This window comes from Mesocricetus auratus, unplaced genomic scaffold, assembly GCF_017639785.1.
Source record: "Mesocricetus auratus isolate SY011 unplaced genomic scaffold, BCM_Maur_2.0 Super-Scaffold_100014, whole genome shotgun sequence".
NCBI classification, from domain to species: domain Eukaryota; kingdom Metazoa; phylum Chordata; class Mammalia; order Rodentia; family Cricetidae; genus Mesocricetus; species Mesocricetus auratus.
In genome coordinates, this window is record NW_024429197.1 from 40,974,762 (window position 1) to 40,990,329 (window position 15,568).

At 47.1% G+C, this 15,568-nt stretch overlaps 1 protein-coding gene across 1 annotated transcript; it reads right to left on the minus strand.

Moving 5' to 3' along the window:
* Positions 1-871: 871 nt before the first annotated feature.
* On the minus strand, positions 872-6,345 carry L1td1 (LINE1 type transposase domain containing 1). Its single transcript, XM_040757458.1, has 3 exons — positions 5,286-6,345; positions 2,590-2,847; positions 872-2,547 (listed from the first exon to the last, which is right to left on the minus strand). The coding sequence occupies exons 1-3, from the start codon at positions 6,195-6,197 to the stop codon at positions 1,219-1,221; spliced, it is 2,499 nt and encodes an 832-aa protein (XP_040613392.1). The 5' UTR covers positions 6,198-6,345; the 3' UTR covers positions 872-1,218.
* Between the last annotated feature and the right edge of the window lie 9,223 nt (positions 6,346-15,568).

Below are 15,568 nucleotides of genomic sequence, written 5' to 3' on the forward strand. Positions count from 1 at the left end.
GTCACACCTGGGAGCAGCACCAAGAGCTGAGCCAACACTTCCAGACGGACCCTGACCCAAACAGGAGGCATGCAAGGTCCCGGCTGCCAGCCTCAACACGAAAGGAGGAAGTGGAGGCTTGGTTCCTCGGGCAAAAGGACTAGCAGAAGCAAAAGTGGCAACAGGGGGGGCGGTGGTGGCGCACGCCTTTAATCCCAGCACTCGGGAGGCAGAGGCAGGCGGATCTCTGTGAGTTCGAGGCCAGCCTGGTCTACAAAGAGAGTTCCAGGACAGCCTCCAAAGCTACAGAGAAACCCTGTCTCGAAAAACCAAAAAAAAACAGAAACACAGCAAGGATGACTGCTTCCATTTTACACTCAACATTTGCATCAGGTCTGAGTGAAGGCGCAGCAAGTTAGCGGCCCTTGATCCCATCCCCAGTGCGGCAAAAAATAAAACCAGCAGTGCCTGACATTATCTTCTGTAGACATCCCAACTTCATTGGGATGGCAGGGCTTGAGCGGTTATCTTAACTTGGCCCAGGATTAGACACAATTTTCATTGCATAAAATTTCCCCTCCCCCTCCCCCCCCAACACTTGGCAGGCTGAAACAGGCCATACAGAGGGATTCAAGGACAATTAGGACTGCTGGAGACCACTGCAGAACAAAGCATTCCGTTTCACTCTCCCTGATTTCTCTAGTGCTTTCCCACAGAAGACGGATAAATTTCAAACGAAGGACTATCTATACAAACACCGTCACACATTAAGGCAAAGACTCCCTCAATGGATGTCCTGAAGCAATGAAGCAATAGGTTCGTAGACAGTATACAGAAATGACAGGGCCTTCTGAAAACAGGAGCAGGAATGTTATGCAGACAAACGACACAGTCAAACTTCAAGTTTTAATATAAAAGCTTACATCATGGCAAATGATAAGAGTAATGTGTTGATTCAGTCAGACTGTGGCTATTCTATTCTGTCGTTTCCCACTGTGGCCCTAAGTACATTGCCCTGTGTGTGCTTACGCTGGGGAGATCCCTCCTCGCCAGGGTATGCAGCTATTTTTAAAAGCCACGCATGCTAACTCAACCAACATTCAGGCAGTGAGTTGCTTTTTCCCTTTCCTGGAAAAAAAAGACAGCTGTCCACCCTTCTGGACAGAGATGGGATGGTTCACTGTCCAATTTTACTTGGTTTTTGGATGTACTTTGGTGGGCAGAAAGCACTCCAGATTGCTAAAGTATATCGTTCAGCAGTTCTTTCAAAAAGGGTATATCAGAAACAAACTTCTTAAAATCTTCAATATCAAAAAATACTTTAGTTTTACCCCTAAAATCAAATGCCAGTTTGGCAGGATAAAGGATTCTCGGTTGGAAGCCTTCTTCTTGCAGAATTTTTATGATCCCAGACCACTGACTTCTGGCATCTATAGTGCCAGGCGATAAGTCAGCTGTCAGCCTGATTTTTGACCCTCTGTAGGTGATTTCTCTTTTTGCTCTAGAAGCTTTGAGGATCTTCTGTTTATCACCAGCACTCCAAAACTTCACCAAGATGTGTCTGGGTGTGAGTCTGTGTTCATCCACTGCGTTGGGGATTCGATGAGCACTGACAATCTCAAGACTCGAGTCTTCTAGCTCAGCAAAGTTTTCTTCTATTATCTCCTTGATGATGTCCTCTGCTCCATTCTCGCGGTTTTCTTTCTCTGGGATTCCTATCACTCGGATGTTGGAGCTCCGCAGTCTGTCCTCTCTCTCCCTCAGCCTTTCCTTATCGACGATCTCCTTGGCCAGCTGCATGGTCTCCTTAGTTAGCCCCTCCACTGCATCTTCCTGCTCATTCACTCTCGCTTCAATCATGCACGCCAAGGAGTTCAGGTCATCCACTGAACTCTTCATGTTTAGGACATCAAAGAAGTAAAGCTTCTTAATGTCCTCAACCTCCCTCTGCATCTGTCGGATAGTGCTGATCACACTTCTTCTGAAGGTTTCCTCGGTTGCATGCATCAAGTCTGCTTCTTTGGCTGTCAGCTCTGCCACTTGGAGAGTTTTGTATCTCCCCTTCTCTGTGTTCATTAAAAGTGGAGTGACTTGTGATGGGACACTCGGGTTTGGATGTGAATGGCTTTTAGGACCATCACTGCCTGCCTGCAGGGATTCTAATGGAGAAGCCAAGTAGAGCGTTAGACAGGGTGTCCCGATCCCCTGACTAGTCAAGGCAGCTGCTCCTCCCTCCTGGCACTTGACCAGCTTTTTTTCCTTGGAGTCCCAGACCAAGTAGCTAAAGGCAAGTTCTCTAAGTCCATGGAAGGTCTCCTTTTTCTTGGTCTGGGAATTCTTCTTTAGATTTCCTTCTTCTTCTGATTCTACTATCAAACTAATTAAACCAATCTCCTCACCACTCCTGGTGATTTTCTCAACTCCATGATCTTGTACCACAGTCAGGCCCTGGAAAGTTGAGTCTTGTGTTTCATGGAGTACAGAGGCCTCTTCCTCCTTTCCTATCTCCGAATGCTCCTCCTCCTCCTCCTCCTCCTCTGAGGTCTGTTCCTCCTCCCCCAACTCTGAGCCCTCCTCCTCCTCCTCCCCCAACTCTGAGCCCTCCTCTTCTTCCTCCTCCTCCTCCAACTCTGAATCCTCTTCCCCCATTTCTGAGGCTTCTCCCTCTGAAGTCTCTTCTCCCTCCTCTGCCCTCGAGGCCTCCTGTCTCTCCAGCTTGAGAGTTTCTTTATCCTTCTGTTCCAGCGTTTCCTCTTCGTAAGTCTTCACGTTTGGACTAGCAACTTTTACCTCGTTGATGAATAGGAAGCTCAAACTATCACTTGCTATTCTTCTAGCTTCGCGCTTTGTGTCTCCTAGAGTTTTTCCCTAGAAGTTTAAAAAAGCTATTTAAGTCATGTTTTTCAACAAATTAAAACATCTATTTCACCCTCTAAATGTAATATGCTTGCCATGACAATGAACGAGTCTGTGAAATTGCTTAAATATTACTTAATCTTTCCTGCAAAGAAGATCAAACTCAGGACCTTGTGCATGGTGAGTACTGCTCCCACACCAATAGTGGTAGACCCCTACATCCAGCCACCTATTCTCAAAGACAGGGATCCCCAAATAGATGGTTTCTTATAATGATCCTAACAAATTGCTTCTTCTGCAGTATTCAAAATAAAGTCCCACAAGATCATCCCTGCTCTGACTTTCTGAATCCCCAGTATGTAATGTGTCACATGTGACTGACTAAGCACATTTAGTAATCTCTCCTCATGTTTAGCAGGACCCTAACTAAAGAATTAAGACCTGGTAACAGAAATTCACCTGAATGGTCATTTACCTTTCCCTCCAACACCAAAGCAATTTAACCCAATTTTTTTTCTTAAGTTGAATGTGTTTGTGCGTGTGTTCATGTGTGTGTGGTGGTGCCACAACACTCATACGGAGATCAGGAGGCAGCTTGCAGTAAGGAGTTAGTTCTCTGTTCTACCATGTGGGTCCTCATGCCTCATGCCTCATGCCTCAGCCATCACTCTCACCAAGCATGGAAACCATGCCTGATTTATGTGGTATTGGGGATTGAACCCGGACTTTGTGCATGCTAGCTAAATATGTACCCTTCCAGCTGAGCTACATCCCAGTCCTATATTCTTAAGATAGTGACTGAAAGATCGGCAGGTCTGTGCCTGTAATCCCAGCACGTCAGAGATGGAGGTACCAGGGTGGGGAGTGGAGAGTCTGGGCTAATGAGAGGCTTAATCAAAACAACCAGCAAATGAAAAATAAAATAGTGAGCAACCGAGGTTTGAGTCCAACCTTACACAAAGTGGTACAAATTCTAGCTGTGTTAAAAATCTCAATAGGGGGGCTGGAGAGATGGCTCAGAGGTTAAGAGCGCTGACTGCTCTTCCAGGGGTCCTGAGTTCAATTCCCAGCAACCACATGGTGGCTCACAACCACCTACAATTCAATCTGGTGCCCTCTTCTGGCATGTAGGCAGAACACTGTATATGTAATAAATAAACAAACCTTTAACAATAGGAGGGGCTGAAGAGATGGCTCAGAGGTTAAGAGCACTTGTTCTGCACAGGACTTAGGTTCAATTCCCAGCACTCACATGAAAGCCCATGACCATCTAAAACCCCAATCCCAGGAAACTGACACCTCTTCTGTCTTCCTCAGGCACCAAGCACATACATGGTGTGCATACATGCATGTAAGCAAAACATCACATAAAAATTAAAATGAATTAAAAAAAACTTAAGAAAAACCCTCAATATAAAAAAACCCCATAATGTTCACAAAACCTATCTTAATACTAAGATTTAGTAATGGGGAGATGCAAACCAAAACCACAGAGCTATGGTACACACCAGCCAGATTACCCATAAAATCTTACAGCTGGGGGACCTGGCCATGGGATCTCCTTTGTTCATGAAATGGCACCACCAGCATGCACGACAGATAGCCTCCACAACAAATCAAAATGTACCAGGAAAAAGAAAAGAGAGACCAGAGCAGGTGTGGTGGTACACACCCACAATTCCAGCACCCAGGAGACTGAGGCAGGAAAAAAGTAAACCTGGGATACATAGCAAGACCCTGTGTCTGTGAAGATGACACTTGCAGCTGATGCTACTACCCCTAAATAGCAATCTAAAAATATATAAAGAGTTACAAACCAATAAGCAACATAAGACAAATGAACGGAAGACTTGAACAGGTACTTCACAGGGGAGGAATCTGAGTGGTCGATGAATATAAACCCGCTCAGGTTAAGTTGGGGTTACTCGAGACCTTGAGTGTAGTCAGTTGTGACGGGCAAAAGATGGTGTAAGGGCTCAAGAGATGGCTGAACAGTTAACAGCCCTTGCAGAGGACCCAAGTTCAGTTCCCAGTTCCCACATGGGGTGGCTCCATGGGGATCTGATGCTTTCTTCTGGCCCAAGCCCAGGCAAGGCAGGCACCTGACGCACACATGTGCACGCAGGCACTTACACACATAGTACTTGTTAGAAAGAAAACTGGACCCAGCTAATACCTGATAGTGCCACTGCTTAAAGCTTTGGTTGTGCCCACTCATTTGTTCCCTTTTAACGAGTTAAAACACACTCTTACTGCTCAACCTTAAATTTTACCGTAAACGGTTTCCTATCGGTGTCTGGAACCTCCAAACAGACCTTAAATCCCTGTTCATCTCTCAAACTTGCAACAGCACATTGTTTCCCAATGGAAAGCGCTAAAATGAAAAATTTCCGCATTATGCCTTTAAAAGAATTCCCACCAACCCTTGCACTTGAATCCTACATGCTCACCATTCTTTCTTGAAGCTCACTCCGTCTTCCTCCGTTTCTTGCTTCGTTTTGTGGGAGCACGTCTTTCAGCAACTCTTTCAGAAAAGGCTTTGTGCTGGTGAACTGCCGGAGGCTGGAAAGGTCCGAGAAGGTCTTTGCCTCACCGTCACATTTAAAGGCCAGCTTAACCGAGCACTGCAGCTCAGGTTCCAGCTCCTTCTCTTTCAGGAGGCGGAAGATGCGGCCCCACTGCTTGCTGATATCCAGGGTGGCCGAGGAGAAGTCCGCAGCCAGCCTAAGGATGGCTCCCTCTGGTGGCGCGCTGCCCTCTCCGGAGGCATTTAGGGGGTTCTCTTTATTCTGATGTCTGGGTTCCTTGGCTGGTTTGTCCTCCCCCGTCTTGGGTTCCTCTCCTAGAACATCCACCTGGCCACTGCTCTCCCAACACCTGTCACCTACACGATGCAAGGCGTCTCCCATCCTCTCTGGTGAGGGTTTCTCGCCGCCCCGGTGGCTGTTGAGTTGTTTTTTGTCCTGCTTATTACTCAGCTTGCTCTTGGCCTCACTTTTCACAGTGAGCTTTTCGGTGTCATCTGTTCCGGAACTTTCTTCTTCCACTTTCTCTCCCGACTCTGGCCGTTTTGCAGCTGAATGTTTTCCTTCTTGCTGCGCTCTCCCGTCCTCCAAACTCTTCACCTCAGGTGGTGTTCGTTTAACCAGCATTTCCTTCAGATCATTTTTAAGGCTTTCTCTCATCTCTACAAACATCATGTCTTGCATTTCCATTAAAGCATTAAACTTCTTCATCATGACTGCCGATACGTCAGTGTACTTTAAATCCTCTGACGCGGCCATTGCCCTCTCCGTGTCTACTAACGGCTTGTCTTTGTGCTCCTTTTGAAGCCTGGCTGCTTTTGATTGCACACCCGACATTGTGGACGCACTAACACCGGAGTACACTTTCTTCTCCGGGAGAGAACAGGTTCAAAATCCTGAAAGAATAAAAAAAAAAGCCACCTGAACTATAAACAAATGAAAATTCACTTACTGAGTTTTGTCAAGAAACTTGGTAAGCATGAACATGCTTAAGAAAACTATGTTAGTCTAGCAGTGGTGACGAATGCCTTTAATCCCAGCACTGGAGTGGCAGAGGCAGGCAGATCTTTGTGAGTTTGAGGTCAGCCTGGTCCACAGAGTGAGTTCCAGGACAGCCAGGGCTTTACACAGAGAAACCCTGTCTAAAACAACAACAACAACAAACTATGTTATGTGTTCTTCATAAATATTTAACACAAAGGGTTACTAGTAAGGCCGGGCGGTGGTGGCGCACGCCTTTAATCCCAGCACTCGGGAGGCAGAGGCAGGCGGATCTCTGTGAGTTCGAGGCTGGGCTGGACCGATAGCCTCCAAAACAATACAGAGAAACCCTGCCTCGAAAAACCAAAAAAAAAAAAAAAAGGGTTACTAGTAGGATGTACACATAGCTATCATCACAAGGGGGAAAAATTATACAAAATGACTAAAGCCCATTTAGAGGGGGACATCAGGGCATGCCTATAGCCCCATCTAATTAGGAGAGCAAGGTAGGGGCCCAGGTGTCAGTGGTGAGTGTAGGCAGCATAGTGAGACCCCAGCTCAAAAAAAAGGGGGCGGGCTGGCTGGGGAAGTAGCTTCGTAATAGAGCACACACAAAAGAGGTCTAAAAAAAAAGAGATTTCAAATAGAGAATTGGCAAGTCAGGCATAGTGGTGCATGAATTTATTCCCAGCACCTGGGAAGAGAGGTTGATGGATCTCTGTGAGTTCAAGACCAGCCTAGTCTACATAGTGAATTCGAGGACAGTCAAAACTACAAATAAGATGTTGTAAGACTGCAAGGTAAGGTGACTCAGAGGGTGATGGTGCCTACCAATCTAAGTCTGACCCCTGGGACCCACTTTGAAGGACAGAACCCATATTACAAACTGTTCTCTGACCTCACATACACAATAAATAAAATATAACAACATATTAAATTAAAAAAATAAGGGCCAGGCAATGGTGGTGCAAGTACTTGGGAGGCAGAGGCAGGCAGATCTCTGTGAGTTTGAAACCAGCCTGGTCTTCAAGAGCTAGTTCCAGGACAGCCTCCAAAGCCAGAGAAACCCTGTCTCAACACCCCCCCAAATAAGAAAGTATTACATACCGGAAGCAAAACAAAAAAACAGCTTTGAGGTCAACCTAAGAACATTATTTTTACAGGGTGCAAAATGTTAGATACTCCCTAAGGAAGCCAAAGTAAACTCCAGTCCGCTTCCCTGCTCCTACAGGCCCAATCTGTGCTTAAGGATCCCCCAAGATCCTGACCCTCCAAAGATTATTGTAAGAGACTGGACCTGACCTTCAGCTGAAATAGAGGTGAGCAGCCTTAGGGAGACCGGCTTAGGATCATTGTTAGGAATTTAGAGTGTGACGCCCTCAGTATAATAAAATAAGCAGAAAACAGACAAGGGATCACAGACACATGGGGGACCCACAGCCACTTCCATGGAAACCAAACAAGGCCGTATCCTCGTGTGTAGATAAGCCAGAGTGGGAGGAAAGAAGGGAGCTGGTCCTTCGGCTTCCTAAGTTTCCATTACTATCACAAAATGCCCAAGACAAACATCTCAAAGGAAAAAAGGGTTCTTTTGGTTCCTGTTTTGGGCTTTCAGAGCAGCGCACCTCACGGTTGATGCTTGTAGAGGCTGCTCATCGCTTGGTCACGAGGAAGACACTGGGATCCCAGTCTCTGGTTTTCTTCCCTCAAGCAGCCCTAAAGTCTCCTAAAGGCACCACTAGCACCTGCACCCTGGGCTGTCTGCCAAGCTGGCAGCACAGGCTTGTGGGAAACATGTAGGGCCAAATGGAAACATTTCTTCCCTACAAAGGTGACATCTACCATGAAACCAAACAAGAGCAAAGAAAACTCGTTGGGCTGGATTAGGGTCTCCTTGAGTATGCTGAACTGACTTGGAAGCCCTCCTGCCTCCAGAATGCTGGGATCACAGGGGTGTGCGACCTTTCCTTGAGAGAGCAGCAACAAAACATTGTTTGAGACCAGGTCTCATTGAGCACCAACCGACTAAGTAGTTGAGGCTGGCCTTTAACCTTTGTACTGAAAGACCCCTACCCAGGACCCCCTAGGAAAAGAAAAGCAAGGTCAGGCCGTTGCCTAGTGGAAAAACCCAGACTAGGTGTCTCACCCTCAAAACAGGATGTCTGTGATCACTATAGCAGTCATGGGACCCGGATAATAATTGCTGAAGCATGCTGGGAACTTTCATATGATAATACTAGAAAACCTAGTCCTTGGCAACTACCCTGGCCCCCAATTGTGTCTGATCACTATAGCAGTCATGGGACCCGGATACTAATTGCTGAAGCGTGCCGGGGTCTTTCATGTAGGAAACCTAGTCCTTGGCAACTACCCCTGCTCCCAAGATGAGCCAATGAAATGCCTGTTACTTATGTAACCATTAAAACTCTATGAATATTGTACTCCATACAAGCCCGGTATGCTCTGCACCCGAGTTGCAGTAGCATCCGCAGGCGCCTGTGTACTCAATAAATCACCTCTTGCATTTGCAGCCAGTGGTCTGGCCCCGGTTCTTGGGCAGAGGGTTCGGTTCAGTGCCCGGCGCTTTGATGCCGAGGTCTTTCAGTACGTTCTGCCTTGAGCTCCCAGAGGCCCACAGGACCAAACCAGCACATAACAATGCCTGGGTTTTCCTTCCTTCCTTCCTTCCTTTTTTTGGGGAGGAGACAGAACTTCTGTTTAGCCCTGGCTTTCCTAGTATTCACTTTGTAGACCAGGCTGGCCTCGAAGTCACAGAGATCTGTCTGCCTGCCTCTAAAATGCTGGGATTAAGGCATGCGCCACCACCAGCTGGCTTGATGTTTGGTTTTGTTTATTTTTGCTTAAACCTAGGATCTTTTGCATGGTGGCTGAGGATCCACTGCTGCGCTGGATCCCTTGTCTTGAGAAAAAGTTTTAAAGCATTAAGATTCTTTGTCGTTATTCGTACTTCCGTGTTATCACAGTCCAAGAGCAAAACAAATGAGTCTACAAGCCAAAGTCACTTTCTATGCCGCATGCAAAGGAACAAAGGCAGATGGGGTTTTAGTCAAGGGGACTTGCCTACCCTGCAAAGGTCCTGGGTTCTATGTATGCACCGCTCCCCACCCCCACCCCCAGTTCCCTTTAGATCAGACGGGAGAGGCGCATGAAAGTAATCTCAGTACTAGGGAAGCTGAAGCAGGAGGATTGCTCCAATAGACCAGCCTGGATTCCTGAGGGAATGTCTCAAAAAACAAAACAGAAACCAAAACACATACACAAGGAAAAATACAGAAGACTCAACACGATTTCACCCAGGGTCCATACGATGGGGACAGAGCTGACTCCTTCAAGTTGTCCTGGCCTAAACGTTTAAGACGCAGCACATGTAAAGTGAAGCAGGAGGGTCTGTTTAGCTGAGGCTAGCCTGGTCTACATAGATAATTCAAGGCTATCCAGGGATATACAGTGAGACCCTGTCTCAAAAACTGACAATCCAACAAACAAAGCAGAGAATATATCTTCATATTTAACCTGGAAAACTAGAACAAATTTGTTTTGCTTTGTTCTATTTTGGTCTAGAAATTGCAAGAACCAATCCTGCATCAGTGCCCACCTGCATCTTTCTGAATGCTGGGAATACAGACAGGCCTGTGCTACCAACTCTGACCTTAAAATGTTTTCTTAGTTATATTCAAACCCCAGCATTCTAGAGATCAGAAAGGAAATATTCCAATAACTCTAAGAGGCTAGATAATATGAAGGTTAGATTAAAAAACAAACAAACAAAACTGAGCCAGGTGGTGGTGTTACGCCCCTTTAAATCCCAGCACTCAGGAGGCAGAGGCAGGTGGATCGTTGTGAGTTCGAGGCCGGCCTGGTCAACAGAGTGAATTCCAGGACCAGCTCCAGCTCCAAAGTTACAGAGAAAACCTGTCCCAAAAACCAAATAAATGAATGGATGAATACTCAATCACAGGAGTTTCTTCACTCTCATAAATGGATTTATGCAGTTCCTTGGGGGTCAGGTGCAGGAACACAGCAGCAAGGCCTTGTGCTAATCAAGTGCTTGGCTACTGCTGAGCTGCAGGCCCAGCCTGATACAACATCAAAAAAACCAACTTTAAAGCAAATACTAGCAAATCAAACCCATTGGCATTAAGCAAACTTATAGCAAGATAATGTGGGGTTTACTCATGAATGAAAGACAAGGTGTGATAAATAGTACTATGTTGCCCTGAAAAAAAAAATCTACACAGTATCCGAGGCAAGTGGTCCTGGGGTCACTGCAAGGCTGCAATCAGTCTGTCAATCAAAGTCACCATACTCAGGCAGAGACAGGTACAGGCTGCTTTGACCCAGCTCTGCAGCCTAGCCAGGCTCGAAATTGAGATTCTCCTGCTTTGTCCTCTTGAGCAGCTGAGATACAGGGCTGCCACCACCAGGGCCCACCTAGGAAAAGATTAAGTAGAGGCGCAAAGGCATCCGAATTAGGCAGCTTGCAGAAGTGTAGAAGAGCAAACCCCAGTGAGGCTTAGTACTGGCTTCATGGGAGGGTCGGTCCAGAGCCTGGCAGCTCCACTCCATCAAACCAGAGTGAACTGACTGGGCACAGGGGCATTTGCTATTTTTTTAAGACAATCTCAGGGATGGAGACAGGGCTCAGATGTTAAGAGCACAGGCTGCTCTTCCAGAGAACCAGGGATTCCATTCCAAGCACCCACATAGTGGTGGCTAACAACTGCCAGGAAACTACAGTTCCAGGGGGAACTGATGCCCTCTTCTGATGACCACAGGCACTAGGCAGACATACATGTCAACCAAACACCCATATACACAAAATAAGGAAAAGACCTCAAACAATGCAGCCCGGCCTGGCTCTGAAACTGACTGGTACTGGAATCCACCTTGAATGGCTGTTTTGCTTCTTTGCTTTAAAAGATTTATTTTTAATTATAGGTAACTGTGTGTCTGTGTGCGGGTGCACGCGTGCCTAGGCCTGTGGCTATGTACATGGAGGTGCCTATCCCAGGAGTGATCTCCTGGAGCTAGAGCAACAACTGATGAGCCCTGATGAAGGTGCTGGGAACTGAACTTCAGTTCTCTAGGAGAGCAAGCGCATACTTTTTTTTTTTGGTTTTTCGAGACAGGGTTTCTCTGTGGCTTTGGAGGCTGTCCTGGAACTAGCTCTTGTAGACCAGGCTGGCCTCGAACTCACAGAGATCCACCTGCCTCTGCCTCCCAGCAAGCGCACACTTTTAACCACTGAACCATCCCTCTAGGCCTTTTCTGCTTTTTATATAAAGACTGCAATGCAGGGCAGTGGTGGCGCAGGCCTTTAGTCCCAGCACTCAAGAGGCAGAGGCAGGAGGATCTCTGTGAGTTCAAGGCCAGCTTGGTATACAGAGTGAGTTCCAGGAAAGCCAGGTCTGTTTCACAGAGAAACCTGTCTCAAAAATCCAAAACCAACCCCCCCAAAAGTTTCCATTTCCCCATAACCTCACCACATTTGTTGATTTTTTTTTATAATTTATTTTTATTTTTTGCACTGGTATTTTGCCTGCATGTTTGTCTGTGTGGGGGTTTCAGATCTTGGAGTTCACAGGTGTGAGCTATCATGTGGGTGCTGGGAATAGAACCCTGGTCATCAGCAAGAGCAGTTAGTGCTGCTAACCACTGAGACATCTCTCCAGTCCCCTGTTTTTTGTTTTTAATGAAAACATTCTGGCTGTAGTGAGAAATGCTCTCTCTCTCAAAAAACAAAACAAAACACAAACCCCAAATCCACATTTAAAAGTTGTGAGCAGGCAAGTGGTGGCAGCCCTGCTGTTGTTCCCAGCACTCGGGAGGCAGAGGCAGGTGGATGGATCTCTGAGTTTGAGGTCATCCTAGTTTGTAGAGCTAGTTGACTTACACCCCCCTCCCCACCAAAGCTTTAGCTTTTTAAGCACCAGGGGAGGTGGAGCATTTCTATAATCCCAGCAGGCAGGAACATCTCGAATTCAAGATCATCCTGGTCTACAGTGTGAGTTCCAGGACAGCCAGGATTACACAGAGAAACCCTGTGTAGTGTCCCCTCCAAGGAAAAAAGAATTTAAAGGGGGTCTGGTGTTACAGTCCAGAAATAGAACATGCACACACCTAGCTAGCATCTGTAAGGCTCTCTGTTCAGATCTCTCCCATAGCAAAGTCAGCCTGTAACATTTAAGAGTTGCTGTTTAAGACAGACAAGCCTCTTGAATTGCAAACAGAAATTGTCTATCTCTGCCTTCTATAGAGTTTGTATTCATTGAGAAGCTACAGTTGAAATTTTGTAGGAAAATACCTGAAAAGATACGGGTATCTCTGAAGAGATCAACGGAAACAAAACTGAGGCCACCTTTCTGCACCGGGTGCACGTGGAACCCCTGCAAAGCCAGGTCTGCAGAGGCTGGCCAGCCAATTAAGAGCAGCAGAGCCGGGGAGGCTGGAATACTGCAGGTCTGGAGGTTACTGACCTCATTTTAGGCTAGTTCTCACCTCCAGAACACCTTTCCTTGACTGCCCCTGTGTCTTATGACTAATAGGTAAGAACCTTTTAGAATCTACTAACTTAGCACCACTGGACTTAGCTTCCAGGAATCCCAAAGCTAAGAGCTAAGATAGTATCTTGTCATCCGATAGTATCTTGGGCCTATAGAATCGCTTCCCTAGCAGAGGGCAGTGGTGGTACTCACCTTTAATACCAGCACTCTGGAGGTGGAGGTGGAGACAGGTGAGTCTGAGTTCCAGGCCAGCTAGGACTGTTACAAAGAATCCCTGTTTTTAAAAAAAGGGGGGGGTGGGAATGCTTCCTCCCCCAAGCTTCCCCAATGTATCTTTTTTTTGGGCCTTGATTTATGACTTTCTTTGCTGTCTAAAACTATAAAACTTCATGAAATGTTTGCATGGAAGAAAACCAGGCATGCCACATGCCTGTAATCCCAGCACTTGCAAGGTGAAGGCAGAAGGATTAGGAGTTCAATACCAGCCTCGGCTACACTTGGAGAACCGGAAGACAATAAAACCTCAAACAATCAAAACCCCACAAACTAAAGGTGAGGGGTGTGTGTGTCTGGAGAGATGGCTCACTGGTTAAGAGCACTGGCTGCTGCTCTTCCAGACGACCTGGGTGGGTTCTGTTCCTAGCACCCACATGGCAGGTTAACCAACTATAACTCTAGTTTCAGGGATTCTGACACCCTCTGGCCGCCTCAGGCAACAATACACACACTGCACAGATACATGCCCAAGCACAACACTCATACAGTAAATCAAAATGAAAGGTTTTACAAAGAGAAAGGGGAATCTTTTGAGCCAGGCTATAGCTGTACAGCCAGCACCGGGGAGGCTGAGATTAAATACAAGCATCAAATCTGACTTCAAGAGCAGTAATTAAAACCAGTACTGGAGCAGGCATCTGCCCTCTAGAGCTATGGGTAACTGACTTGGCAGAAACCCCACTGTCCACTATTGGACTTTTTGAGTGGTGCACCAAGATGGGTAATCGGAGATTGCTTCAAACTGTTGAACACGAGAAGCCGAACAGGATGAGATTTCGCAACTTCACGTGGCAGAGCGGAACCTGTACGTCAGCTGCAGGTCCACACAGGGAAAAGACAAAAACCCCACCAAGAGTAAAGAGCAGAGCCAGAAGGAAGACGCCCTAACTAGAGTGCTAAGTTAGGGGTTTAGAAGCTGCTTGTCAATAGCAGTGACTCCTCCAGTCCAAAGGTCTAAAGCCGCCTTGTAGCTGTGCCCTTCATCTTGCCTCTCCAAGGCAGAGACACAGGTCAGCGCCAAAACCGCAACCGAGGCAGGGTACAGTGGTGGTGTGCCGTTTCAGCACTTGGAAGGTAGAGGCTGAAGGGTTATGAGTTCAAGACCATCTTTGGCTTCACATCAGGAGTTCAAGGCATACCTATGGCCCCTCTTAAAAAAAAAACTGGGTCGGTGTCCTAAGCCTTTAATCCCAAGAAGATAAAGAGTCATCCTTAGCCACGGGACTTGGATGACAGCTTGGACTCTGTGAGACTCTCTCAAAATCACCTATCAAGCCAAGTAAAATACAAGTAATACAGTACTGGATGTTGAATCCAGGACATAAGCTATGTAAGCAGTGTATCCTCCCCACCCCCCATTCGAGCTACAAACACCCTAAACCTCTACAGTGGGGGGGGGGGGAAGGATAATCAATCCTGCCCGCAAGCAAATTAAGGGCGGAGACCCTCACAGTAAAGAACAAGCTGCTAATTTGAAAATGCAGCAAGATAATAAACATCTGAAAAGCGAGCAGGAGGTGACAGGCTGGGGACCCGGCAAAGGCCAAGGAAATGCAAATCTAAGAAGGCTCCCTGGCTCTCCCAGAGACAGGAAGTCACGCCCTCCCCCTCAGGCCTGATTCCCCCCAACATTTGCCCCTTTCTTCACTGGTAGGTTTTCTACTTAGTACAGCCCATTTAAAATGTAAATCGCACCACCATGCCTCGATCCCAGCACTCGGGAAGCTGAGGCCAGAGACCTGCAGCCAGTTGGGAGTCCAACTGCAACTACCTCGTCGTAGCTCCAAAAGGAATGAGAGACCACAACTTCACAGGGCAGGACCACAACAGCAAACCTCAAGACGAAACAGACCAGCACCAAGGCAGTCCGTTACTCCACAGCTTGAATGGCCGCTGCCAAACCTGGCCTGAAACGCGCCAGCTTCGCTGGGTTCTTCCCCCACTAGAAAGCTTCGGGATAAAACTGGGACTATGGAGGTTCTTGGATGAGGAAAAGGTCTCATACTTGTGACAGGGTCTCACTAAGCTGTCCCAGTGAGCCTTCAGGGGGAGCCGTTTGCCTCAAGGCCCTGAATAAAGTGGGACCACAGGTCTGAGCTACCTATCTGTTTCCTGCTACGTAGCCCTGGTGTCCTGGAACTCACTCTGTAGACCAGCCTGGCCTCAAACTCTGAGATCTGCCTGCCTCTGCTGAGGTTAAAGGCTTGCGCCACCAAGTCTGGCTTGTTTTCTGCTTTAAACAATGATTCCTAGCAACCGGGCGGTGGTGGTGCCCTCTTAATTCAAGCACTTGATAGGCAAAGGCAGGCGGGGTTTTGTGAGTTCGAGATGATCCCTAGTGAGTTTCAGTGTTATCACAAATTCTTGACACCCTAAAACACAGGCAACACACCATCCCTACTTGAAGACACTTCTGTCCCACTCCAA

Coding starts and splice junctions, on each gene's coding strand:
- L1td1 (XM_040757458.1), bottom strand. CDS start 6,197: ATGTCGGGTGTGCAATCAAAAGCAGCCAGGCTTCAAAAGGAGCACAAA. Junction 2,848..5,285: donor GTGAGCTTCAAGAAAGAATG/GTGAGCATGTAG, acceptor TTAAACTTCTAG/GGAAAAACTCTAGGAGACAC. Junction 2,548..2,589: donor AGTTGGAGGAGGAGGAGGAA/GAAGAGGAGGGC, acceptor GAGGAGGAGGGC/TCAGAGTTGGGGGAGGAGGA.